The sequence below is a fragment of the Sparus aurata genome, chromosome 12, assembly GCF_900880675.1.
Source record: "Sparus aurata chromosome 12, fSpaAur1.1, whole genome shotgun sequence".
In the NCBI taxonomy this organism is placed as follows: domain Eukaryota; kingdom Metazoa; phylum Chordata; class Actinopteri; order Spariformes; family Sparidae; genus Sparus; species Sparus aurata.
This window is the reverse complement of record NC_044198.1, coordinates 24,956,457-24,984,107: the sequence shown is the minus strand read 5'-3', so window position 1 is coordinate 24,984,107 and position 27,651 is coordinate 24,956,457. Positions and strand designations below refer to the sequence as shown.

The window sequence follows — 27,651 nt, the reverse complement described above, 5'->3', positions numbered from 1 at the left end:
ATGTATGTTGGGGTCGGATAAACACTGCTTGAGTAACGTGAGTAATGGAGTAATAACTGTTCCTTGCCTTGTGATGAACACAACTTCAAAAATTCAACACAGCTCTGATGTGACTCAGGCTTTAAATTTTTGCCCTGTGAATCTCGTTGGCTAACTTCCCAATCCAGACTGTGGTGACGGGTGACCTAATGAAATGCAAGGGCAGCTTTGGTAAACTTATGGATTTCTCTGGTTTGAACATTGTTGGAAACATTTGGGATAATGTAAGTACAAAACTCAACAGTCGTTTTTAGAATTTTTAATGCAGAATGCCTCAATAAGATATAAACCACATGCCCACATAGCTTGTGTTCTGCGCACAAAACTCAGACAGTATTTACTAAAACATAAAAAAGTGATTAATTTTTTGTATCTTTGAAAAAAATGCATGTAAGGATATTTGTGGTCATGAAGCATTCGCAGTGTCATCCACCCACCTTTCGATGACCAAACAAACAGCCTCCTAGAAACCATATAGGTCGTAACTACGGAAGCCCTGAGGGGAGAACATTTGTTCTGGTGGAGAGAAAAGGTTAGACACCATAATCTTTATTGGTTTTTGTTGTTGTTTCATCTGTGAAAACATGAAGAAAAAGTTAGGAGAATTTTTTAAAACGTGTGGAACAGTGGTATATTATTCAAGAGAATGTCTTTTTGTTCGGGATTTTCTTTTTCATATGTGAAACCAACATTTTTTCAGGTAATATATTTTTTTCATATATGAAACGGAATTTTTTTCAGAAGAAAACATTTTTCATCCACGAAACTGAAGGAATGAATTTTTCAAGTGAAGTTTTTGGAGGGAGAATTTTTCTTTTTATGTGTGAGACCGAAAAAATTGGGGTTTTCAGGAGAAAAAAACGTTTTCGTGTGCATTGTTATGTCTCTCTTTGTATGTTACATATGCAGTGAATAGCAGAACCTTGTTTTAAACTGTTTCCTTGTACGTCATTGTTTGTGCAAAAAACAGTGGACATGTTTTTTTACCACGATAAAGTGGTCAGGAAAAGTCAGGGAAAAAAAGACAGGAGTTTTTTTCATGTGTGAAACACTTGGGGAAAAAATCATTTTGTTTCAAGAATGGAAAAATTAAAAAATTCTCCTGAAAGAAAATCTTTTTTTTCACTTGGTTTCTCATTATTATGAAAGAAAATCATTTGGTTGAACAAATTTCTTTGTAAAGAAAGAAACAAATGAGGACAAGTAATTTTTCAGGATTTTCTTTTTCATATGTGAAACCGACTGAAATGTTATCAGGACAAAAAAAATGTTTTAATGCTTGAAACAGATTGATTTGTTTTTTCAGGCAATTTTTTTTTATGAATGAAACTGAATGAATTATTTTTAAGGAGAATTTTTTTATTATTGCATTACTTTTTCATCCGTGAAACCGAATGAATTTTTGGGAAATGATTGTAGTCAAGATTTTTTTTTTTTTCATATATGAAACCGAATGAAATCATGTTGTCAGGAGAAGAAATGTTTTCATGCATGAAACTGAGTAAAATTCTTTGCAGGCAAAAAAAAAAAAATAATCTTTTCATCTGTGAAACCAGCAAAACATTTAAAAATTAGCATGAGAAAAAATGCTGGATTTGTAATTACCTCTGCTGCAGTCAGGTTGATAAACAGGAGTGAAGATAAATCCACCTTTTAATCCCTTAAAGTTTAAAGTAATCTTAAAGTACAGTACCTGAGTAAATGTACTTAGTTACTTTCCATCACTGATAAAATGAAACCACACAAACGCAGGTTTTGTTACAATAGTTCCTATTATTGCACACACAGCTGACAAAGACATTGAAATCAGGATGATGGACTTTTTTTTTTTTTTACAAAAATTAAAACTGAGAAAGAAACAATGATTACATAAAAATAAGCTCTTGTGCCACAGATACAGTGAACCCACATGGAGTAAAAAAAAATGCATATGCATTAACAAACATTATGTATATCAAAAGGAAAATGGATAGAGAACATGAAGAGGAGAAGGTCAAATGCATAAAAAAATTCTTGTAGCGTATGTTTGCACATTTTTCACATTCCCTTATTTGTTGGATTAAAAGCACAGATTCCAGATCTGTAGGAGAAAGCATCGTCTTTAACCGTCGCACCTCCAGCTGAGGTCGACGTTCAGAGCGATCAGGAGCATTTCGGCGATGAATCCGTTGGGTTGATTTTGAGTCACAGCGCAGTAAAAAGCATCGATAGCTCGACAAACGACGGCAGCACATGATAAGATGTTTTCATTACAGAAATGTGTAAACAGCAAAGGAAGTCATCATTAACAGAATCGCTTCAGTTCCAATGACCTTTATTTAATATCACAGTCCTTTCATAGCTTTAAAGTATACAATAAGTTAAATTCATATGGCTTCATATAGTATCTATATTATATATCCTATGATTAATAACCAAAGCACGCACACACACACACACACACCACACATTCATAATAATCTCCTCCCCAGCTGTGTGTGTGTGTGTGTGTGTGCGCGCCGCTCTTTAAATCTCCCCCGCTCCCTTTTTTAAAAAAAAACAAACAACAAAACCTTTATCTCATTTTGTACAAGAATCTACACAGGACATTAAGCAGGAAAAAATGGATAAAAACAAACCGAAATGTGGACAAATGTTCTGTGATCATAATTTAAAGTGATGAATTCTAAATTATCAACACGACAACAACTATTTCTAATGTGTTTCACTGATGCCTCCAGTTTGTATGTGCCATATTGTCCCAAAAATCAAAGGCACCCTGTGGAGTTTATGACCACTAGTTGCACTATAGAGCATTAAAGATTTTTAAAGGTGGGTCCCTGTTTTGGAAAATAACAACGTACAAAGAAACATGTTCTGTGAAACAAGGTTCTGCTGTTCACTGCACATGAAAGGTACAAAGAGACGTAACAATGCATCAACAGAGAGGAGACTGTCGAGGGCCCGCTACGACCTGCAAGGTGAGGACAGGTGTAAACATCAGTCGGTGTAAGAAGATGATGAATGAGGAAGAAATTAACTCAGCTGTCTCAAAATGTCTGCGTTTCTTAATCTTTTGCCTCTTTTCAGTTTTGACAAAGAAGTAATTTTTGCCACTGTCCACCTCGACCTCCTCCGTGTGCGAACACATTTTTTTTTTTTTTTCATAATTTTGTTTTTTTTCATCCAAAACTTTTTTTTCCCCAGGAGAACAAAAACCAAGTGAAACATTTTTTTTTCTTGAGGAATGTTTTTTTCTCCATTCGTTTAACTAAATTATTTTTTTTTTCAGGAGAATGTGATACCAAGTTAAAAAAAATAATAAGTTTCCGTTCATGAACCTGAATGATTTTTCGGGTATTCTTGTTTTTTTTTTATGAAAATTCACTCTGAAAATATGTTTCACCTGAAAAAGATTCTCTCAATTTTATACATGAAAATAAAATCCAAAAATCACTCAAGCATGAAAAAAGTTTCTCTGGAAAACAACATTTTTGTCACTTTCACACATGAATGGATAAAAAAGAAAAAAAAAAAGAAAATTTCACTACAATTCTTTTTTCCCATTCGTGAAACCAAATGTTTTGTGTTTTTTTCAGGAGAATATGAAATAAAGTGAAAAAAAAACAATTTCGGGATATTTTCTTTTCCTGTCCATTAGAGAAACAGAAAATTTCTGTTTCCCAAAAAGACAAATTCAATCAGGGTTAGGGATTTCATTCATGAAAAAATATGTGCCTGAAAAAACAGATCACTCACTTTCATGCCTGAAAACATTTTAATGCCCTGAAAATGAAATTTCAGTCGGTTTCACAAATAAAAAAAAAGAATTTTCGCAAATAAAAAAAAGAAAAAAGAAAATCCTGAAAAAAAAAAATGTTTTCATGCATGACATCATTTTTCCATGTATAAAATTTAGCGATTTCATTTTAGGGATGAAAAAAACTTTAAAGATTATCGTGGCAAAACTTTTTTTTCCCACTAACATAAATGTTTGCCCCTCAGGGCTTCCGTAGTTTTCACAGATGACCTATATGGTTGCTTTTCTGCTGAGGACGGGCAGAACCGTCGAGAGTCTCCTGACCAGCAAACATGGAAATAAACAACAGAGGTCTGAAATTCCACAAAAAGTTAGATTTACAACAAACTCACTAAACCTCAAGAATACAAGAAAATGAGTTCTGGTGAGAAACAATGAAAGTAAACTCCACAGGGCACCTCTGGGCTGACAGATCGTGTTCAGATCCTGATCAGAGAACAGTGATGACTCACAGATCCTCGTGTGGTGTATTAAGAGTCCCACACAGTGAAGCCATTAAGGCACCAGTCTTCTTGTTTAGAAACTCGATATGATCAATGAGCTAACTTTACAAATTAAAACTAAAGTGTCACTCGTGTTGCAGTTCAGATCCTGGAGTGTTTTTGGACTTGTTTATACGGGTGAATCGTGTCCCTTCGTCCTTTTGGGAGCCGTTGGTAGACAGTTCAGTGCATCCCTCTGTCTGTAGATGCCTCTGGACCGGCGAAGACAGCCTGCTGTGTTTGGCTGCCACCGCTAAGCTGATTTAAAAAAAAAGAAACAAACCCAATCAGTGTCTCATCTGATCCTCAGTGTGCGTCTGGACCCGCTGATGCCTCTTCTCCCTCTGCGGCTGCTCCACTCGGTTCTGGAAAAAAGGCTTGATGAGGCTCTGTAAGATGTTGTAACTTTGTTGTTGTTGCTCTCCGTTGTGATTGGGCTTCTGGTGAGTCTTGTGCTCGATGTGGTGGTTGTGGTGCCGGTTTTGTTGCTCATTATTCTGGTTGTTGCGGCGCCGGAGAGTAAGTGACTTGTGGTAGGTTGCTGCTGTGGAGACGGATGGAGCAGAGCATTAAAAACATGTTGTACAGCCTCTTGATTCAGAACCAAACTTCTTAAACAGGAGTACTCACGGCTTGTGCAGGTGACTTTGGGGACGTCCCATTGGCCGTTGGCCCGGCAGCGTATAGTGGGGGTGAATCTCTGGATGAAGCCCTGTTTACAGTGATAACGCAGCAGGGTGTTGATCTCGTAGCGAGACTTCATGGCCCCAAAGACACGAGCGTCCTTCACCACAGGGGGCTGCCCGCATGAGACTGATGGCAGAAAACAAGAAGATGCAGCAACTTAAGATATCTTAAATCAAAGATATCGTAACTTCTAGTCTTTAGTATGGATCGAGCTTAAAAAACACAACTTCAGTAACAAGATGGAAGCTCCACACCCTCAGATTCTCTGTCTGACTCCAGCAGAGACACCTCAAATGATACGCAGCACTCATTTGTGTTTCCATGTGTGCGTACCTGTTCCCTTCTTGCAGGTGAAAGTCAGGTGATAGTTGCAGGGCACGTCGTTCCACTGCCCTCCCTCGTGCCAGATCATCACCACGCAGTCCTCTCCGGACTGGAAGAAGCTGTCGGGCTGGTTCGGCCTCCAGAAGTCGTATTGCTGTCGGAACACACATTTTCGCCGTTAAGACTTTATTGTGAAACACCCAATAAACTTCCCAATAAACGCGGACGGATTACTCAATCCCTGCGAGGACGCTCACAACCGGGTCGCTGCTGAGTCATGCCAAAAAGATTTCAAGATGCTTTCCGCGATTAGCTCGCCACTGTCAATACTGCTGAATCGTATACATATGTGTGCATCAGGGCTGTGAAAGCACCACCCATCCTCATGAGGAGACGGTGATCGCTCAACACATGTGACTGGATGTAATTCACAGAAGGAGCAGACAGTGGTGCTGCTGGGACACCGACGCCTCGGGCCTGAACACACTGAAAGCATCCTGTAGCTGACATGCAGGAGGAAAGACACCAAAGATCTGCTTTAGCTTGTTTAACCCACAAGAGCACACGCATGATGTTGCACAGGCCAAGTTCATCCCAGTGAGGGTGCGCCTCGGCTCTGAATGATAACACATTACGACTGCAGCGTCCCCCCAGTATCACATTCCAGGCCCCACTTTTCACTGCAGAGCTCAGCTCACATGCTCCAACAGCTGATCGTTCCCAGCAGACGCACAATGTGTGTGAGAATGTGTCATCGCGACTGAGGAGCGCAGATGAGCGCAGCGTGTTTGGGTCAGGAGACGATCCGCAGAGCAGGAGCCGCATCACTGGCAGCACACAGGAAGTGATGTAATTGATGTTTCTGGTTTAATTCAACCAGAGCTGGCAGCAAAAGTCCACACGTTCTTTACTCAAGCAGAAAAAGAGATACATGTGTAAAGAAAGACTCTCGACTGGAATAAAAGCTAACTGAAGCTCAGGTCATATTAATATAATTCAAAGACTGTTAAAGTTAAAGGTAGAATCAGTCGGATTTGTCCCAGCTGTTCCTGAACGCACCACAAAGACAGTTGATTGTTGAGTTTCATTCCCAGGACGTCAAATAGACACATGTTGGGTTGGTAAAGCGTCCCGAGCAGCAACAAAGAGAGAAAATCAGAAACTCTCTGCAGATACGAGACACTAACACGCCTTTTCTCCACATTCCAGTCTCCCTCTCTGTCTGTTTACGTTTTCTTACGTCGTAACATGTCGCTACGTCTGCCCTGCATGATGTGTACTGATAAGGTGGCGTGCAATAACGCAAAATAAAAATAATCTATTGTTCCCCTCAAATGTGTCAAACTAAAGTAACAAGCCAAACCAAAATGTGGCTATTCGACATCCTGGGAATGAGACTATCTTTGTGGTGCTTTTAGGAACAGCTGGGACAAATCCTATCCTATCAAATTTTGACTTTAACTTGAGTAAAGAGGTTCAATCCGTTCTTCTACTTTTTCCAGAGTCTTTTTTTTTAGTATCTGAACTTCTACTGGAGGAGAGAATGTGTGGACTTTTGCAGCCTCTGCTGAATAGAAATGTAATTTTCACGTTGCATCTACGGACCGATCCAGCAAAACTGTCTTACCATCGGCTTGCCGTCCGTCCATCTGAAGTCTCTCTCAAACATCTTGTCATTGAGGCCGAGCCACTGATAGTCACTGCCCAGACCTGCAGGGGGCAAAACAAAACCAGAGTCTAACTTTCAGTCTGCGTTCAGGGAAGAGAAGCACATGATCAGGATTATTTAGCAACCAAGGGAATCTGGAGAGGAATGAGGGGAGACGGAGTAAGTGTCGATGTGCTGATTTACAAGTTTGCGGTTTTGAACATGTGTGTGACAGCAGGAGGACTTTTGATTTATCAAACGTGTGAACAAACAAGAGAGCGGGGAGCAGAGGAAACCTCCAGGCCGAGCTGCTTCGGTGAATGGCACGAGTCCATCTCCGTCTGTCAGCAGAGTCTCCAATAAACCGGGAGAAAGCTCTCATGCAGCTCAGACTCTGGCTGTCTATGGAAACTCTCCGTTCAAACAACTTTATTTCATCTAACTGACACTCATCATTGGATTAGATCAGAGACAGATCTCCATCCAAACACACTGCATTTAAAAGTGCTGCGACCTTTAAAACAGCAGCACAGTTTTTTACAGGCAAGGTTGCTTCAAAGAAACACACATACTTTCTTCAAGTTATCAGTGGAAGGCACAAAAATTAATCATAGTTTTTGCAATAACGTTGGGAGAATTTAATGCTGCATCACTGCTATTATTTGTAATTGGATGTGAATTCCCCCGATATTTCATTTATAAAGGTCAACTGAAATAAACATTCCCCTCCGGAGAGTTGCAGTTTTGCAATTGCAGCGATTGACGCAGAAACTCATCAAATCCCTGTTCCACCTCGAGATAAACAGTCTCGCATAAAATGTCTGAACATCTTGTGAAAAGCGTGCGAGAAAGCTTGTGATGCGACGTGTTTGCGTGACTTACGGTTGACGTACAGCTGCTCCTCGTGCGACAGGATGCTGGCCAGGTGGCCGCCATGCAGCCGACACTCCCTCTCTGCAGCATCCCAGGTCCGGCGGTGTGTGAAGTACTTGTAGCAGTGAGACTGAAACTTCTGCCAACCAAATCCACAAAGCTCCGTGTCTGTGAAGAAAGAGGGAGAAATAAACTGTTCAACAACTGCAGTCCATCCAAAGAGCAGACATGTTCAAGTGGAGGAGAGCCGGCCTGATAGCTAAAGGTGTTGATAACGTGAGATAAATCATTTTTTAATAAAATAAAACATCTACAGAGCTTGTAGAAAGGTGAATTAATCATTTTTTTTCATCAGCATCAACAGTCTTGGTGGTTGCCAGTTTGTGGAAAAGAAGTAAAAATGGCTGAGAGCTTCAGCATGCAGCCCTAATGTTAGCTAGCTAGCATTAGCAAGCTAGCGTAAGGAACGTTTATCATGGGCGACTCATTAGTAACTCAAGTTATCAAATAAATGTCGTGGTACAGAATAAAGTAGCTAAAAACTCAAGTACAAGTACCTCAAAATTGTACATACAGTCAGCATAGTGTTGTATAAAGTACCTAAAGGTCATACTTGAGTAAAAGTGAATATATATCTTGTTAAAATATCAATTTCACTTTGGTAAAACTAATTAAAAATGTCTTTAATTAATGTATAAATGTGCTTCTTTGGCTCTGATCCGACATGTAATCTGCAAAGTAACTACTAACTTAAGTTATTATATAAATGTAGCGGAGGAAAAAGTTTCACATTTGCTTCCAAAATCTAGTGAAGTGGAAGTATGTATGGGGAATATTTAAATACAAGTGCCTCAACATTGAGCATCGGTACAGTAGGCCTACTTGAGTAAATGTACTCAGTTACATCCCATTACATGTGTGCGGTGTTTACATCATAACGTAGAAGCTTGGATGTGAATTATTGACTGGAGCTGAGTGTTTTCTCGTGGATAAAGAGCCACAGACACCGCTGTCCTCTCCGAGCTTTTCTCTGCCAGTGGAAAGAAGACAAAAAAAGAAAAAAAAAAAACAGATAATTGCTCTATTATTTTGCCAGAAAGCTTTTGCAGCTGTGTGGCATTGAATCAGTGGTAAAATACAGCCTCGGACTCGGTCGAGCTCTCCCTCTTCTTCTGGATGGAGTTTTGGAGGGGTGGCCTTCTGTACTCGACGGACTCTTACGCCATTTTCAAAGTGCCAGAAGGAGAGTCATTTATTGAGGTGCCTGGAGACCTCACCTGACCCTCCAGGTGGCTGCACAGTGGGCTTATTAAGATGCAAGCGGGGCTGACGATAGCTAATACCCCCAAGCCTCGACAGCAACTTTCCATCAGGGCTTTATTGGCGCACGCGTTATTCTGAAGCCACTGACACAAAACATCCATTGTTTACCGAGCCTGACAAAGCCGAGAACTGATTATATGGCTTAAAGTCGTTGTGTATCGAACATACTGTGTGTGTTGCACATTAACTGTACTGTGTGTGTTTGTGTTTGTGTGCTTTTTGACCTGCAGACAACTGGAGAGTTGTGAGAGTTAATGAAGTCCAACTGTGTGTTACTGAGCTCATTCAGCGAAGGGGCCCTTTATCCCCCAGCTGGACCTCAAACTCTCGGTCTCAGTCTGTCTTTGGCCCCAACAACAGAGTTTGATGGAGAAATAAACAAATCAAAGTTGTTGTTGTGCAGCTGCAGTAGGTTCATTGTTACAGCTCCAAATCCACCAACTTGAGGGCAACGTTATGTATAAAATCAAGTTTAAAGTGTACAGGATAATATCTTGTCCCAGACTATGAAATCTACTATCAATTACTGTATGTGACACACCGGTCTTCTTCAGTTTAAGGTGTTGTTTCAATCATCTGCCCCTTCATAGATAATAAAATTCACTGAAAAGAATATCAACAAAAGTTTAACAATCATTGTTTTACTACCTGAGGGATAATACCCTATTAAATCTGTTATTCACAATGCATTCCCTGCTCGATCAGCCATTAGTCCAGTGTTATGACTTACAATAACTACCAAACCCGACTATATAAAATCGTGTCCTTATCGTTTCCATTTCATACTTTTGCTCAGAGAATACTGGGAGAGAGAGAGAGATCTGAGACTCTCTGGAAGCTGGTAGATTTCATGGAAAGTATTAATCCCTGGAGTCTGCTTTTTTCTGTGCCTGAACCTCGATTAGTTGCTGAGTAATGGCAGAAATATTGGACGAGGAGCTGGAACTAATCTGCTGAGGAGCCAACACCCAGTGCTGGAAGACAGCTGAGCAGCAGACGCTGTCATGACTGAAGACTACACGCTTTTACTGTCCACCTGTGTTGCATGTGTGTCGCTGTGTGTGCACAAGTAGCTACTACATATGTTGTAGGCCTCCTATAAATGCGTTTATATTTATCAGCTTGGATTTTATTTTGATGTAGCTCTGGCCGTCATTCGTAAGACAAATAAGAAGTGAAACTGAAACGTATACGGATATGGATGGAGCCCTCTGTCCATACTTTTCACCCGTGTCCGATTCCTAGTTGGTTGCTTGGTTTGTCAGCAGGATTTCACAAAAACTACTCAACGGATTTCCACTAAACTTTCATGGAGGAAGAGTCTCAGCCCAGAAGAGACACCAATGACTTTTGGTGCCGATCCGGATAAAGGGACAGATCCAGAAATTATAGCATATAGCGTTTTTTTTCACATTCTTGTTAATTTCTCAGGGAATAATCCATGAATCCTGATGAAAGAAACCAGATTGGCCACTGGTATTTCTGAGTGAGTACAATTTGATGTGGATTCAAGTAAAAATAGGGATTATATTTGATATTAGATAACGCGTGGTTGAATTAAAGGGGACTGTTGGAAACCTTTTCAAAATAAGCTGGGCTACTTGCAAATGCCATCACTTTGCATATGAGTTGTACTATTCCGTGTTCACGGACTGTTTTTCGAAGATATATATCCTAGTTTGATCTAAATTTGACCACATTTTCAGAAAGCTACACGCTCCCCTCTCCCTCTGGATTGGGTTGCCAGGTGCCACGACACATATCCCGTGCAGAGGCACCCATTTGATTTTCTATCACCAAGAAATCGGGAGATTATTGGGTGAAATTCCCACAGTGGGGTTGAAAATGGAGAAACTCCAACGGAAATCAGGAGAGTTTGAAGGTATGACGATGGCGAATATCTAAAAGTACTGGAACTGACATTTTCTATCAACTTATCCCATTTTTGCCTCTTTCTTATGAGCTTCTCCTTTGTTGTCACCAGGTTTGCTGTTGTCAGGAACTCTTGACGCTGAGCTGCCTCTAGTGGATGTTTTGCTTAACATCGAGCCCAGAGTAGATGTGGACAGTTATGGTTACATCACTGAGATGGACGTATCTATTTTCTTCTGTAGAGCGGGCAAAAATGAACCTGAAGACTGCAGCACTATCTTGGTTTTCTACACTTTCTGTGTGACAGCCCCATTTTGTCATTACTCAGGTGCAGCTCACCTTGTTCGCAGAGCTCTCCCGTGTAGCTGGGGAGGCAGAGACAGGTGAAGGAGTTGACTCCATCCAGACAGGTGGCTCCGTTCAGACACGGGTTCGACTGGCACTCGTCGACATCTGCAGACACACAACACAAGCCTGTATTATTTCCTCATCATTCATCACTGAGTTTGGGGGTCAGTGTGGAGAACAATGTGTACCTGTTTCACAGAGCTGCCCGGTGTATCCAGGTGCACACACGCAGATATTTTGCGCTCCTTTCTTGTAGCAGGAGCCTCCATTCTGACACACATTGGTGGTGCAAGGCAGGAGATCTGCACAAATGACACAATCTGTTAAAAATCACACCAGTAACTGGATCATTAGTAGTGCTCAGGATCGGTAGTTCTTGTATTTCTCCTCATATTAAAGTGTTGTAGCTACATTAGCTTGCCCGGCTAACTAGCGTACCTACATATGATGCTTCTAAAACCAAGACTATTATTAGCTAACATCATTTTGTGGGGTATAACGATAGCTTCTGCTCTGTGTTGTGTATGAGGAGTTTAGTTTGCAGTGTTCAGACAGGGATAAGGGAGGTTAACCACTAAAATTAAGCTACTGTTATGTTTACACCACTGCAACCACAAACCACTAACAGTGAGGATGATGTACCTCTGACATTCACAGTGCTGGCCTCCACAGAATAAGCTGATTCAGTGCCACTCTCTGGTTGCTGTGTCGCCGGGGTCTTTTCTGGCATCTGAGGGCGAGACTCCAGCAGAGGTGCGACTACCTCTTTGTCATAGTCCTCAGAATCATCGTCCGGTAGAAGGGTGGCAGAGGGGTCAGGGATCAGAGCCCACTGGGGGACGGAGTGGGGGCTGTGGTCGAAAGTGTACAAAGGCGAAGTCGTGGAAAGCATCGACTGGCTTACAAACTGCGTGGAGGTTGTGGTGGGCTGCTCCGTCCGGCTTACAAACTGCTTGGAGGTTGTGGTGGCCTGCTCCGTCCGGCTTACAAACTGCGTGGAGGTTGTGGTGGCCTGCTCGGCCTGGCTTACAAACTGCTTTGAGGGTTTGGTGGACTGGTCCGTCTTGAGTCTGTAAAGCTCTGTGGTTGGTGGGGTGTGGTCTTCAGTTGTTGTGGCTGCTGGTTTGGTGGTAACAGCGGGATGTTTCTTATCATCTGTGACAGCAAGGGAGGGGTGTGTGGAGTATTTTGGTGTGGTAGGTGCTGAGGTTATGTCCTTGGTGTCTGCACTGCGTGTGGTTTGGTCTCCAAAAGCCAAAACTGCCACATCTGGTAAAACAGTAGCGATGACCTCTCTACGAAGGCCAACCAGACCACCCTGTTCCCCCGAGCCCTCCCCCGAGCCCTCCCCCTCTCCGGACAGCTGCTCTGCACCTGAGCCTCCGTCCTCCTCCTTCATCTCTGGTGGGTAAGCGTCTTGTCCTGAAGCCTCATCTTCTTCTCCAGAGGCAGACCCTTCCAAGTCTTCCGTCTGAGTCTGTGGGGTGGTTTCGTGTGACTGTGTTTTTGGGATTGAAGTCGGAGACTCCGTCTCTCCGATTTCTGTCTCATCAGTAATGACAACGGACTGACTACCTGTGGCTGGGGTGGTAAGAGCGTCGTCTGCAGAGCCTTCCTGTACAGCACCTGCTTCATCATCAGTTAAACTGTTTGAAGAGCCCTCCATGTCCTCGTAGGTGTTGACCCCATTAGTGGCCGGCGTGGAGTCACCAGGGAGAGCCGGGCCCGATGGTGTTGTTGATGACACAGGGAGTGGGATCATTGATGAGGCAGGGAGTGGGGTCATGGTGGTGGTGCTCATTGCCATCTGATCTCCTGATTCTTGAGTTTTGATACCATCAAAGTCAGTGAAAACATCAGGGACCTTGTCGACATCGACTTCCGATTCTGTTGATACATCTGGGTATGTGAACGGATGAGTGACTGCATCACTGATTTCTTCTGTAGGTGTCTCCTCAGTGTGGATTTCTATGGCGCCGTAGTCAAAGGGAGTCGCGGTCTCCACTTCCGTCTCCTCTTCTACTTCCACCTCACCTACCTGAACGGGAGTGGCCGTCTCAAACTGATCTCCTCTGGCTTCCTCTGGCAGCTCTGGCTCCAATGTCACCTGAAAGGATCCGAAAAAGTACAAGTTAATAATCAGCAAGGTGTCTTTTAAAGGACCTGGTTTACCATCATCATGTTATTTACTGTAAATACTCCAGTGTACAGACGGTACCTCATGTTTTCCATTGACAAAGCTGACAGTAGGTGGCAGCTTGATGGGCAAAGCCTCCAGTGGATCAACGTCTCCGCTGCCCTGAACAGCTTCACTGGTAATCTGAGAGAGGTCGGTGAACTGGGGGAAGATGGAATTGGAGATGCCATTCCCAGGTTTGTTCAAGAGGTCCAGGATACGGCTAACTAGAGACAAACAGAAATAGATACATAAGATGCCAAGTTTAAAGGTCAAGGACAATTTGTTTGTTCCTCCATTGAGGCACCTTGACAACATTTTGCCAAACATGTTGAGAACCAGAGTCTCTGGTGAGTGCTGAGCTTAGTAAGAGTTGACCTGAAATCAAACACACATACACACACAAACACCCTCAGTGCTTGCTGTTGCTCGGTAGCGTGTGGCTAATGTAGAGCTAATTAAAGTAGCTGTTTGGGGTGAATAAACACAAATGATCCTGTGGTCAAACTGGCTTTTCTGTTCTTGAACAAACCATTTAACCACCACATTGATGATCAAAATCTACCTGAAGGGACTCAGGCTCAAAAATTCCCAAACAAGGTAATATTTGAAAGCTTAAAGTTACATTAATTCTTGTTGCCGACTTCCTTTCTCACTCTGCAACTCTCTCCTACAGCGACAGTCAACCAGATTCTTACCTTGACCAAACCTGTGAGTTTCTCTAAACTTTAAACAACAACTCTACTTTCTTGGTTTAGTGTCTCGGTTGTTGTATTTCAGTTTCTCAGAGCAGCTTGTGTCTGATGTTTATTAAAACAAGCCAAAGTTTATATCTGGATGGTTAACAGTCAGCTTATGATTAAGGTCAGTCGACGCCAGGGGCTGCAGTCTAACAAAGCACTCCTGTGTCTGTTCATTAAGACTTTATGGTACACATGGAAGCTATATGGTGGGAACTGGAGTAAGAATGTGCACGACGTGACGTAAACAAAGACCTGAGACGCACGCTGTGACCGGACCGGGAGCCCGTCTTTGAACTGGACAAATCCAATTAACCTACGTTAGCCACAACATGCCGCCCAAAGTCAAAAGTCCCTCTGTGTGACTCAGAACTTCATACCGCATCAAACAGGAAGTTTTCATTAAAACACTCAATGCTTCAATTTTGCTAATTTCCTCAAGAAGTGGAAACAGTGAGTCCTGTGGGCCTCACACAAACCAGAGCCTGCTGTAGGTGATGATGTATTACCTCTGCAACAGAATACGCCTTCAACATTTCAATAATAAACACAACCGCTGGAAGATGGCACCGCTTGGCTGGGTAGGGGGTAACAAACATGTAAGGACTGTAATTTGAGTGAGGGTACGGGGGGTGTGTGAGTGGCCCCTGCACCAACCCTCACTCTCATATTTGTTGATTTTGAGGCCAAAGGCAAACCCAAGCATCAAGCCTGCCTCGTGCCTTGATCTCACTCTTTACCTCAATGACGTTGGCCTAATGAAGTAGATTCTTAAATGCATCCCAAATTATTTTGTAAGAAGGGGCTGAACATTACTTACAGCTGAACCAGCTGGATGGTGAAACGTTACGGACGTAAACGCATGTTTACGTTCTAAGCTAGGCTTCATCTTGAGTTTTGGTGAGGTTGGCTGACCGTTAGCTGAGATAATGAAAGTAAATTCATCTTTATCTTCTAATAATGGATCATTGTAAATAGCTTTTGAAAGTAGGAAGCATCACACAGCTGGTCAACATTAATAATGCGTGGGAATAAAAAAAGATTTGGTGCATCGATTATCGTTTCATGATCGCATCGTAGAAATCAGAATTGGAATTGAATCTTGAGGAGCTGAGAGATTATGCAGAAGAAAATTAACAAAAATATAGATGATGCAGAATATGTTCACTATTAAAACATCAGTGAGAGAAGTAAACATCCAAATGGTACTTTTTGACTGGAACCAAGAAACGTTAGTCACTTTAAGCAGACGTTCGGACTTTGCGGCCCCCCTGAGACCTCGTGCCTGGCTAGCCTGTTCAGTAAACCCTCCATGGTGGAAGTACAACCGATTCAGAGTAATTTGGGGGAAAGAAAGAGATTTTAAGAGATTGTTGGAGAAGTTGTTAGTTACGGCAAGTCAGGCAGCTCCCTCGAGAAAAGCCAACAAGGATTTGACAATTTGTGGTTTGTCGCCGTCTCTTTGTGCAGATGCTTAAACGCCACAGCTAGCCAGAGCGGAGGATAATCACTCCGGACATCGGACCACCAGCGGGTCTTTAAGCGACGTGTGAGAAAAAGGAAGGTGAAGGGAAACACTCATTTGCTCGGATGTATTTGACTATTCATGAGGCTCTGCTGCTTTCCCACCAGAGACACTGTGATGTGTTTACAGTATGTTTAGCAGAGATGACTGACTTCATAACTTTCCACATCTGGCTCCGCAAACAGTGTCTGTGTGTGTGTCTATGTGTGTGTTTGTGTGTGAGAGTCTGTCAGCATGCACATACGAAGGTAGTTGTTTCCTACGTAGGCAACAAACAGATAGTCAATCAGACGCAGAAGATTGCTGTGACATCTCTTACAGATAAACGTCCTCGCTGAAGGAGTGAGCGACTCGTGTGAAACGTGAGACTGTTGAGTCCCAAAGCTCAAAAGGCTTTCGAAAGGTGCAGAGGGAAATAAATTACAGTAAACATAAGTGGGAATATGAGTTGTGGTTCAGGCGAGGTCAGAGATGTCAAACAGAAGGATAGTGTTTAAAACTTCAGGTAAAAGTGTTTATTCAAGGTTACGTCTCTCTCAACTTCATTTGTCACAGATGTCAGTCAGAAATACCGTTGAGATTTTAAAAAAATCTTTTTGAGAACAACTAAATTACACCCAAATCAGACCAACACGGATACAGTGCTTTTTCAGCTTCATACTAATATTCTGGAACATTTTTACATCCTTGAATGTTTAACAAACGTTATGAAAACTTACCTCCACAGGGCGCCGCCTGCTGGTCACTTTATGGAGATTATTGTTTACGTGATCATGTTTAAATCGGTCTAAAATAAATAACGTAAGAGCTACAGAATTCATTCTTCGTGCTGCAGGAATCTTAGACTCTTAGGCTTCATTAATCATGTGATGACGTCATCACGTGATAAAGCACCTGGAAACATTGTTGACGTGACCCTTCTCAAACTGATTTAAATTAAAAAAACATAAGGAGAGCACTCACTCCTTTTGCAACGGGCAACTTAGACATTTGTCTTCCGCCTAATCACGTTGTAGGTATGTGATGACATCATAACGTCAAGAAATGTATGTTGTGGAGTGATAGGAAACATTTTGTTGATAATTCTACATTCAAAATCTTTTAGTTCTCTAAGCTTTGTGTTTTCATTTAGCAGAATCTGTTATTAATATGATATTGTTTATTAACTTAAATTACCTTTTAGCTTAGGTTGTAGAGATTTCAGGGATATGAAGCATTGGAAGATACTCCACAGAGTGATATAAAAAATACTAAATTAGTGTGTTACATGTTATTAATGTCACAGAAGTCCTGACAGCTCGTTTAAGGACACAGGTTCTTAATATAAAGCGCCTTTAACTCACCTGAGTCATTATGCTCGTGCACATTGACGATGATGAGATGGAAAGGTGGTTTAGCTGATGACTCCCCGTCTCCAGGAACGGCCGGCAATTGGTCGATGTTGAAGGTCAGTGCGGTTCCAGGTGTGACATCCTCTTTAAAGACAACAGCGGGTTGTTGCCTCGCCTCTTCGGTCCCAGATGGAGGACCTGGTTCTGGGGTGGGAATTGCTGGAATGACCACCACTGGAGAGTCCGGTCGAAGCTGCGGTGGTCTCGGTGTGGTTTCCACCCACACCTGAGTTGGGCTCACCACTGCTCCCACCTCAGCCCCACCGCTGCTGCCTCCCTCCCCGCTGCTCTCACCCCGGCCCGACCCCGCCTGGTCTCCGTCCTCTCCCCCGTGGGAGATGTCAAGGTGTGCGGGCTGCGAGCGGGTGGTGGGTAAAGGAGGGAACTGCATGGGGATCAGAGCGTCTCCCCTAACCGGTACCGACTCTACCCTGTGTGAGTTATTAAAATCTCGAACGTCAAAGTCGTCGAACATGTGCGTCGGGGTCACGGCGGCTGTGGTGTGGTCCCTCTCCGTGTGGGGGGCTCCATGTTGGTCTGGTGAGGCTGTGTGTGGTCTCTCTGTTTGTGAATACGCGACAGAAGCCGGCGCTCTTGCTTGAATTTCAGCTGTTTCGGGGACTATGAGTGGTCCGGGAGTGGATGTGTGGCTGGCAGGTTTGACCTCAGGTGGGGTCGTCGGTGGACTCGTGGTAGTCGGCTCTGGTAGTTTGGCTGTAAGAGGGGGAAACAGAAAAGAGGAGATTGGGTTCGCAGTTAGTTTCACGCTGGACAGTGTTATTGGTCAGTTGCGATGGCGTGATGTTGGTGTATGAAGTTGTTGGAACAACACCAATTATATCAGGTAGGTATCAGGTAAACAACGGCCTTGCTAAATGCTAACAGTTACAATGTCTACCACGTTCACATCTTTGTTTAGTGTTTATTAGCCGTAAAGAACATCTAAGGCTGATGGTGATATCTTTAGTTTCAACAATCTTCATTTTCATATCATTTAGAGTCATCAGAGTCTCAAATATCTGGCAAGTTCTGGATCGAAGAAAGAAGTAGAGAGTCAGACTCAAATCTTGTGGCATGCTTTGAAAAATAACACAAAGGAAAGTTTACACAATTTGTCATTAATTGGGACCTGGGTCCAGTCAGGTCCAGCTCACATCAGTTATATCCAGGAAAAGATGTTTACAGAATGAATCAGCGTTGTCGTGACTCACTGACAAAACAGAACCGTTTTATCTGGAAGATGCCGATCAAGCAGCCGTCGCGCAGCCGTCAGCTCGCGGCGGGCTATAAAAGGACATGTAGCAGCTTTAATTTTTGAAACATGAAGTCACCTGTTAAAAATAAAGCAGGTCAGGCCTGCAGAGTGCCGGACAGCGGAGTCAGAATAACAACGGTCACCGATGAAGGGGCTGAATGTGCCGAGAATATCCCTGTTTTTAGGGGAAAGGACAGTTTTACCAGCTCGCTAACAGACTTGAGTTTTCTATTCGAGCCGCTCTCACGGTGAGCTCTCGCCAAACCACACGCTTCTCTCCCTCTCTAAACATATTTACAATTCTGAACAGACCATGAGGCTTTTGTTTGCGAAAGCCCTCTTCAGAATGGCCCGAGATGCTCGCAGAGATTTATATCTCGTTATGATGGAATACGTACCATATGAGCAAAGACAGGAAATAGGACTCCCGAACACACACACACACACACACACACACACAATGCTGTCCTTTGTGTAGGTCTAAGTGCTGACTTCATATAGTTAGTGTCCTGGGAGTGAGCAGCGGGCTTTGAACGTCACTGACATAATGCTTCAATAAACGGTATGTAATGGACTCCCCTCCGTCCCACCCTGCTGCCTGTCAGGGCCACGTATGGATGCACGGGAACGGAGGGTGTGGCGACAAAGGTGGGGTTCCCCTTTTTTCCCTTTCTTCATCTTAATTTTCCATTCTGCAGCCTGTACCCTCCTCTTCCTCGTGCACATAGGTACCCAGTGTCGGGAGGTGCATTTATTGGAGTATTGGACACAAACTTTACTGGACTATTTCCATTTTCTGCTAATTTATACAGTGATGGATTGTAACTAAATACAATTTTGAAGTGCAAATATTTCTAATCTACAAAAGGGGACTGTTGGGTCTTGGCGGAGGTATGCGCTCTCCTGAGTGCCATTCTTTTCATTCATTATCAGCATTTAATCCACAAAATGTCAGAAAAATGCAAAAATGTCTGTTGCTGAGTCCAAAGTCACTTCTTTTCTCCAACGTACAGCCAGCGATGGAATGTAACTGAGTACATTTACTCAACGACTGTACTTAAGTACTATTTTGAGGTACTTTATTCATATATTTCCAATTACCGCCACTTTATACCTCCACTTCGCGATAATTTGAAGCAAGCTTTCAAGACTTTTTACTCCACTTACATTTATTCGATCATTTTAGTTACTAGTTACTCTTCATATTACATTAATTCATGTATTTTATTGGCAATAAGACAAAAGTAAAAACATTAATTATGAGAAAAATGCTGAATATCTGACTCGATGATCGTCCTGGTCGACCCATAGCATACATGTGAAAATATGTGTTTTATTTACTTTTACTTGTACTTTTGATACTTTTAACACAAGTAACTTCAGGACTTTTACTCCAGTATGATTCGTGTGGATGTATTTCACTCTACAAAAGTAATATTTTAGCATAATATCTTTACTTTTACTCGAGTATGACTGGTCACAGTGATATGATAATGAGAAAAACAGGCATTGATATGTCAGTCAGACTCGTGTACTTTTACTTCTTCCACCACATCACATTCTACAGGTGTTTACTGCCTGCGGTCTCTGTGGATTAGTCGCGGTCTGGTCTTTTCGGTCCGTGAAGGAGACCCTGGCTGCGTGTTCAGCCCCACCCAGATATGATGTCATGTGTTTGGCGAGCTGCCGTCATCTGGTTTTTTTTGGGGGGGGGGGGGGGGCTGGGGTCTGTCCTCGTCCGTACCGTCACTTTTACTTCTCTCTCCTGCTGCTCTGCCACCTCTCTTAAAGCTTGGCAGGACACATTACGCAGCTTCCAGGATCAGAAAGTACCTTCACGCTGCCAAAACATGTGACTGTTTGCAATTATATCATCTGTAAAGCGTCGTACTCGAAGTGTGTGATCGGTTCCTGTGCTGCATACCTGCCTCACACTGCACCGACTAACATAATGTCCCATTTGAAGTGTTTAAATGATGCAACTTATGGAAGGACTCGTCTACACTCCCACCTTCTCCTCCCTCTGTCTGTCTGTCGGTCTGTGTTTGGGCAGGGTCCAGCTGTGAAGCATTAGGGACCTGTCCCCTTTCTGCTGTATCTATGTTAGAGTGCATGAGTTGGGTTTTCCCCTCATAAAACGACGTGCCTCACCATAAACAGGGCAGTGGGAGTTTATTCTTCTCTTGTTAGGGTTTCAGTGCTGTTTGTTCTTTGTCATCACTCTCTGCAGCCACATCTATACGCTCTGATGCTTATAAACGGCGTGTTTGTGCTGCATCACACCTCGGAGTTTACGTAGCTCGCTACAGCTTTCTTGTACGTGTCAAAGAGGCGACCGTGTTGTGTTTGAACATTTGTTGGAGATTCGGCCTGGAAGTGCATAATTGAGCATTGGGAGGGAGGAAGCCACTGAATCACACCTGATGATGGAGGCAGAACTGACAGCAGTCGAATCTGCGTGTGTTTCAGTCTCACCTTTGAAGCAGAAGACTCCAAATTTCTCTGTGGGGTCAGGGAAGCCGGTCTGGTTTTCAAACTTGTAGAGCGTGCGGACTCCCAGCAGGCCGCCTCCACACTGAGGCCTGGGGGTGGTGACGGGGTAGCGGGCGCTGCCGTCAGACAGCCAGCTGTAGTCGCAGCGGTCGAACCCCGCCCTCCAGGCTGCGTACAGGTGACCGGGCGCCGCCATCACGGTGTCGTGCTTCTCGCACTCCTCTCTCGCCTGCTGGAAGGTGAGTTTATCCTTGAGGGAAGGCGGATAAAAGACCTCGCCTTCAAGAAGAGGAAATACAAGGATTAGTGCCTCGCAGTGTTGTAAGGTCGTATTTGAGTAAAAGTGAAGATGTTGTGTTAAAGGGCAACATGTGGGGATGCTGCGTGAAAGCTATGAGATTATACTGATGCTTCTAATAAATCATAATTCATTTTTAAAGCTGCTGGAAGAGCTAGATTCTCTATGCTAAGCTAAGCTAACCACCTCCTGGCTCCAACAGTCTACTTAAAACCCAAACACACACTCGGAATGAATGTGTAACTTTTCCTTTAAGTGCAGCTGCGTGTACCATTTAGTTTATCCACGTAGCAGTAGACGTCGTATTTCTCCGTGGGGTCGCGGATGCCGTATGTTCTCACTCCAGGTCTGGTCATCAGATCACCTGTGCAGCCCGGACGGGGCACTGTGATCGGATACCTGAGAAAAAACAATAAAGGTAGCAGAAAACAAATTAACTACAAAAGATCTCTTGTTCATATCAGTCAATATTTCAGCCCTTAAAAAAGGTATTTTCTTTGAAAACACACACCTGACCGACTGGTCGGCGAGCCAGCCGGCGTCACATTGGTTGAGTCCATCCTCAAAAGCGGCCGTGAGTTGTTCGGGTGTAGCGATGGCGGCGCCTGCAGAGCTACACGCCGCCACAGCTCCAGGAAAGTCCAGAGTATAGCGGCTGGTGTTCGACCTGTAGTGGAAGACCACACCTGGAGAGAGGAAACAGAAACCATCGGGGGAATTGGTTTAATTGTCAGCTTTGGGTGAACTGTTCCTTTAAGGCAGATTTAAATAATTACAATACCCATGAGCTTGGGACACCAGTCAGAGGTGTGAATCAGAGCTGTAAAGCCACTAACTCTTCTTCCTTTTCTCAACCTGGTGCCTACATTACCCACAATGCAACATAGCCACCAAGTGACATCACTGGAGGCAGTTTATCAGATTACATGCAGCTTTTTCAGGAGTCACAAAATACTTTATTATGTAACTTTTTTCAGCCCCAATACCTGTAAACACACTTTAATGGTGAGTAAATAATTTGAACATTCAACATTTTTGACGACCCTTAACGATTACAGTGGAAGCTAACATGATTTTGGACACGATGGAAGAAGAAATATGGCTGAAATGTGATACTGGAGACCTGTTGTAGTGTACCTGGATTTCCTGTCAGCGTTATTAGGCTCAAGATTTAATCGAGTGACTCCAGCGATAGAGGACCCCGATCATTACACCACAGTAGAGAGAAACACAAGCCAGCCGGCTCTTTCAGCTGTCATCCACGGACTATATGTAGCTGTTGTCTCGTGTCATTAGGTCCTTTATTTTTGAGCTGGATGGGAGGATTATTTCTGTTCTGTGAGGGGAAACCCTGGCAGAGCCGCGGGAGGATGTGAATAGCCGAGCGGGGTTGTTAAATGGAGAGTTGTGTGTCACTCATAGGGAGCGTCTTTGTGTGGAGCTGCACGACAAAGAGTCCTGTTCAGTATTAATGTGGAATCTGTGTAAATGTCCGGGAGCGACGGTTGGCTCTGTTGTCAGATATTCTTCCTCGCGGCTCTCTGGGGTTTCCACTGGATGAACTCAGACGGCCGAACCTCGGAAATCCCTGATACTCACTGCAACTCCAACATAAAAAGTGACTGTGACTTTTATACACAAGCCGTATAACGCTCAGTGAAATCACTCGTCGCCTATCTGTAACCTCCACAGTTACTATCGTGTCTATGAAGCCTTTTTTAGCATCTTTCAGCTCTTTGTTTTGGTGTCATGGCTGACAACTTCACTGTTTTTGGTTCAGTCTCATCAGCGTCTTTTCTTCAGCAGCACCAAACAGCTGATAGAGCGTGAATTCTGGATTTATATTCAGCAGGGGGACACAAACAACACTCCAAATAAATGATCATGTCGTGCCATATCTGCACAACGGTTCCACATCATATAGCCTTACATGGTGCAAGTTCAAATTTAGAGAGAATAATTTGAAAATGTATGTTTTTCTGAGGCAAAATCCAGTCGCCTGGCAAAGAAAATTACATTTTGTGACCTAGTTACAGCATTAAACTCTTAGAAAAACAGCCTAAACAAAGACCAAAATGCATAAACTACGTAAACTTGCATAATTTCAATATGTACTTTTAACTTTAAACCTGCAAATGTTCTTTGTTATTTTTTGGGCCACTTGGGGGCAGCGTGACGAGCGGAAATAACAACATTTCATCACCTTATAAAGTTGTTAAGGCAGATACAGAGCAACATAATCATTAATTTGGAGTCATGATTGTGTCGGCTAATGAATGTTAGTCCGATCATTCACTCTCTTTCAGCTTTTTAGCTTGTTTTTGGTCTCCACCAACTCCTGAAGGGAAACATCCGTCTCTTTAGCTGCTAAACGTCCCGCTATGTTCACCAGCTAGACTCTAACGGTTCTGTTGGCAGTTGTAATTAGTGCGGAGACAGTGAACAGAAACATTAAAGATGTCGCAGTAAAAATCAAAACAAGGAGCTGAAAGACGCTAAAAGGTTTCTGTAGAGCTGTAGTGGATATAGTTAATAAATACAGTTGATATAAAATCACTGATCGCTGCAGCGGCTTTAAAGGAAATAACATGTTTACGAGTGAATTCTTAGGATGGCAGCAGTGACGCCTCTGCCAGCTGCACACATCTGGATTCAGTCACGGAGCGTCTGTAGACTCTCGATATTAACTGTTAATTCGACCCATAAAAGTGAAGAGTTGGCAGTGAGTGTGTTTGTTTTACTCACCAGTGACGTTGAGGCTGACGGTGTCCTGGGAATCCTCCATCCCGTGCATGACCTCACAGCGGTAGAGCCCGGCGTCGCTCGCCCTCAGCCGCACCATGATCAGAGAGGCGTCCCCGACCGACAGCGGGTGGCTCGGCACCGACACCCTGCTCATGTACTCGGGCCCCACCTTGACCATCCCTCGCTGGGCCACCAGCACCACCTTCTCCCCATCTTTCTCCAGCTTGGTCCACTTGATCCTCAGATCGTCATCGGGACTCGGGGTGGTGTGACCGAGGAGGAGGGGCGCAGGTGTAGCAGCTGGTGTGGTGTGTGACGGAGGGAGTGGCGTTATGGAGAAGTGGCAGGGCAGCACCACCCGGCCTGCCAGAGAGCCGGTCGCAGGAGAGTTCTTCTCCATCTTCATCGAGGGCGGCGACGCTGGAAAACAGGAAGTGTGTGTGTCAGCAACTTTAAGACCTGAGGCAGATACATGATTTTATTGTAGTTGGAGGAAAGTCACCAGGCCAAACTTTTCAGTCCATGGAATAAATGTGCAGTTGCCACAAATTGGTGCACTGAGCAGCTTTAATTTTAAGAGATGATTCATTTTTCAGAATCGTGATCGTGGAGGAAGGACGGAGCAACTGGCCTCCACACACTGATTTCTGCTGCGAAGATGCAGGAAGCTGAACATTTGTGTGTGTGTGTGTGTGTGTGTGTGTGTGTGTGTGTGTGTGTGTGTGTGTGTATCCAGAGTTTACTGGAAAGCCTGCGCTCAGAGTTGTCATGTGTTGGAGTAAAAGTCACTTTCCACTTTGTCAGAGTTGGACCTGCAGTCTCAGTACTAACGTCTACGTCAGACGGTGGTGGTTTGTTTGTTTGTTTTTCGGGCTCAGGTGCTGGACGTCGACTCACCTGGCTGAGGACGAGCAGAACACACACACACCAGGCAGAGCAGGTGTGTGAGGACGTGGGGAATCATCTCAACACAATCTGGAGAAAAAACATAAATGAAATATATTAAGAAGCTGAGAAAGTGTCATGTTGTCCTGATTACATCATCATGCTTCAAGTTTCCACATCACACTCGACTCTGTGTCGCATTCCGGAGCCCGATTGGCTCTAAACTAGTTGTGATGTCATAAATCCTGCAGATGGAATCCAGTTGTTCGACTGAGAAACTACAGAGGCCTTTTTAAATATTTAATAACCCAAATATCCCCAGGGTAAGTCATGATTATAATATAAACATTGACTTTTCACTTTTTTATCTTATAATTTTGACTTTTTAACACATTATCATGACTTTTATCTAAAAATACTCATTTTTTTTCATCATTTTGTTTTTAATTAATGATAATGACTTTTATCTCAAAATTTGACTATTTATGTCAGAATTTGAGTTTCTAAATATTATAATAATGACTTTTTAGCACAGAATTTCAACTTTATATCATATTATTAAGACTTTTATCTCAAAATATTCACTTTCTGTCATAATTTTGACTTTTATCTCAGAATCTGACTTTTTAAAGTCATAATTTTGACTTTTTGATTTTTATCTCATAGTGTTTTCTTCCTTTATCTTATATTTATGACTTTTCCTTTATAACTTTGATGTTTTTATCTCCTTAAATTATGACTTTTTATCCCATAATCATGAATTTTATCACATAATTTTGATTTCATAGTTCTGACTTTATACCTAATAATGATAATAACCTCCTCCGTGGGATTATACACAATTTTTTTTATAAAGCTTCATTTTGATTTCACTTTTATTTCTAACTGGCAGAATTGGACTTCTGTACTTTTCTCCTTCAGCAGATGAATGAAAACAAACTACACAGATCGAACACCATAGTGAAGGACTCTAAAGTGATTTAACTTAAAAATAATTAAATATGAGTAAAAACAAATAGTTTGTTTTACAGTGAACACATAGTCACATTAAAATAAGCAGGAACCAGAAATGTTTGATTGAAAAATGAAAAGTTGTTGGAGCTGCAGATGTTGAGTCCACCACTGGAAGAGGAGGCTTATTTAATATATATTAATTAACATATGAAATCATCCCTTTAAGAGGCTTTGCATTAAAATGTCTACATTTCTTTGCACTCTTCCCAAAAATGGGACCCATGAAAGTTTATTCTGATTCATATATTACATGCTCAAACAGTAAAAGGCTTTTAAGTTAAGAATAATTTAAGAATCACTGTTAATTTAATTATTCTAAAGATGCAAAAAGAGTCTGGTTGTGGGACAGATGTGTGACCACAGCTGTATCAGGACCGGATCAGAGCAGCTGTGGTGATAAATGTGGTTAGAAGCTGTCAGTAGATGCTAATGGACCGAATTGGTCCCGAGTGTCAGTTTCTATCAATGAGCCTGTTATCATGAAGTGTTATCAGTGTGGGAACATTCCTGCCCACCACCCAGAAACAACAAAAACAAAAAAAAAAACCAAAAAAGAAAATCCTCCAGATGCAGAAGGACGAGAAACATGCGTCCAGCATCAAAACACAGACATAAAAGAGTCCTGTGTAGGAATCTCAGCTGGAAATTATTTTAAAAAAATAATTATCTTACCTTATAAAACGTAGAAAGAGAAAAAAGTCCAGAAAAAAGTCCAGTTGTGTCAGTTTATCGCTTCCAGCAGAAGTCCTCCGCGTCGCTCCTTCCAGCGGTGCGGCAGATGTGCGCTGCTGCTCGGACCTCTTCCACCTCTCAGCACTGGCTGCAAGTTCAAATCCACTTTACACCCGCTATTATCCAGACATTATGAAGAGGAGGGGCGCACATGTCCGTACAACCCCCCCACCCACCACCTCCACCCCGACCTCCTCCTCCTCCACCACCCGATAATACACCGCCCAGTGCGGAGAGAGAGAGAGGGAGAGGGAGAGAGGGAGGGGGCGGTGTGACAAGAAGAGGAATGGGTGGGAGTTGGAGGTGGAGGAAGTGAGAATGGGGAAACCCTGAGTGGGAGAGAGAGCACTGATGGAGAGAGAGCGAGAGAGAGAGAGAGAGAGAGAGAGAGAGAGACTGATGGAGAGGAGAGAGAGAGAGAGACATTAAAGGGGCGCTCCAGAGATTTATTAACACTCCTTCATAAAGTTGGACGGCTTGTGCAAGAGAGATTAAAAAAAGAATCGTCCTGATCTGTGCAGGAGAGGCCGAGATATCCTTATTTACAGTAGCCTACATTTCCCATCATGCAATTCCACTGCATCTCTTTTCATCAGAACAAGTGTATCTCAAGCTTTTCAACGCCTGAATCCAAATCTCCACCCTCTTGTGGACTGAGGCCTCCTGGACCGGACAGTCGTACGTACCGTGATGCGTTCACTGTCTTCACGTCAAGTCTGCGAGCGCATGAGACTGCGAGGAAAACGTAAGCCACAGATAGACGGACCTAAAAACTACAATAATAAAAATGCACTTGGATTACCTCTAGTCTATACGTCTGATTATTTCTGTATTATCACGTGGTTTTGTTTTATTTCTAGCTACACGATTCAAGTAACATTTGTTTAACCAATTCCCAAGAAATTGTACATGAATTGTGGGTAATTAAATCAGTGAAGTCCGGTGAAGTGTGCAGCCCAAGTGGATGCAGGGATGGATGAAATGTGAGTTTAGACGGCCCCT

The 27,651-nt window shown here is 43.1% G+C and overlaps 1 protein-coding gene across 2 annotated transcripts; it reads right to left on the bottom strand.

Moving 5' to 3' along the window:
• Nucleotides 1-1,792: 1,792 nt before the first annotated feature.
• Nucleotides 1,793-26,816, bottom strand: LOC115593189 (versican core protein-like). Of its 2 annotated transcripts, none has more exons than XM_030436614.1 (16): nucleotides 26,590-26,816; nucleotides 24,916-24,993; nucleotides 24,019-24,438; nucleotides 21,785-21,959; nucleotides 21,545-21,672; nucleotides 20,958-21,254; nucleotides 17,180-17,941; nucleotides 13,614-13,798; nucleotides 12,038-13,502; nucleotides 11,584-11,697; nucleotides 11,387-11,500; nucleotides 7,862-8,020; nucleotides 6,959-7,041; nucleotides 5,341-5,485; nucleotides 4,951-5,133; nucleotides 1,793-4,864 (listed from the first exon to the last, which is right to left on the bottom strand). In XM_030436614.1, the coding sequence occupies exons 2-16, from the start codon at nucleotides 24,980-24,982 to the stop codon at nucleotides 4,608-4,610; spliced, it is 4,554 nt and encodes a 1,517-aa protein (XP_030292474.1). In that variant the 5' UTR covers nucleotides 24,983-24,993; nucleotides 26,590-26,816; the 3' UTR covers nucleotides 1,793-4,607. The 2 variants fall into 2 exon arrangements, with proteins under 2 accessions (XP_030292474.1, XP_030292476.1); XM_030436616.1 differs by having other exon boundaries at nucleotides 1,793-4,861.
• Nucleotides 26,817-27,651: the final 835 nt, after the last annotated feature.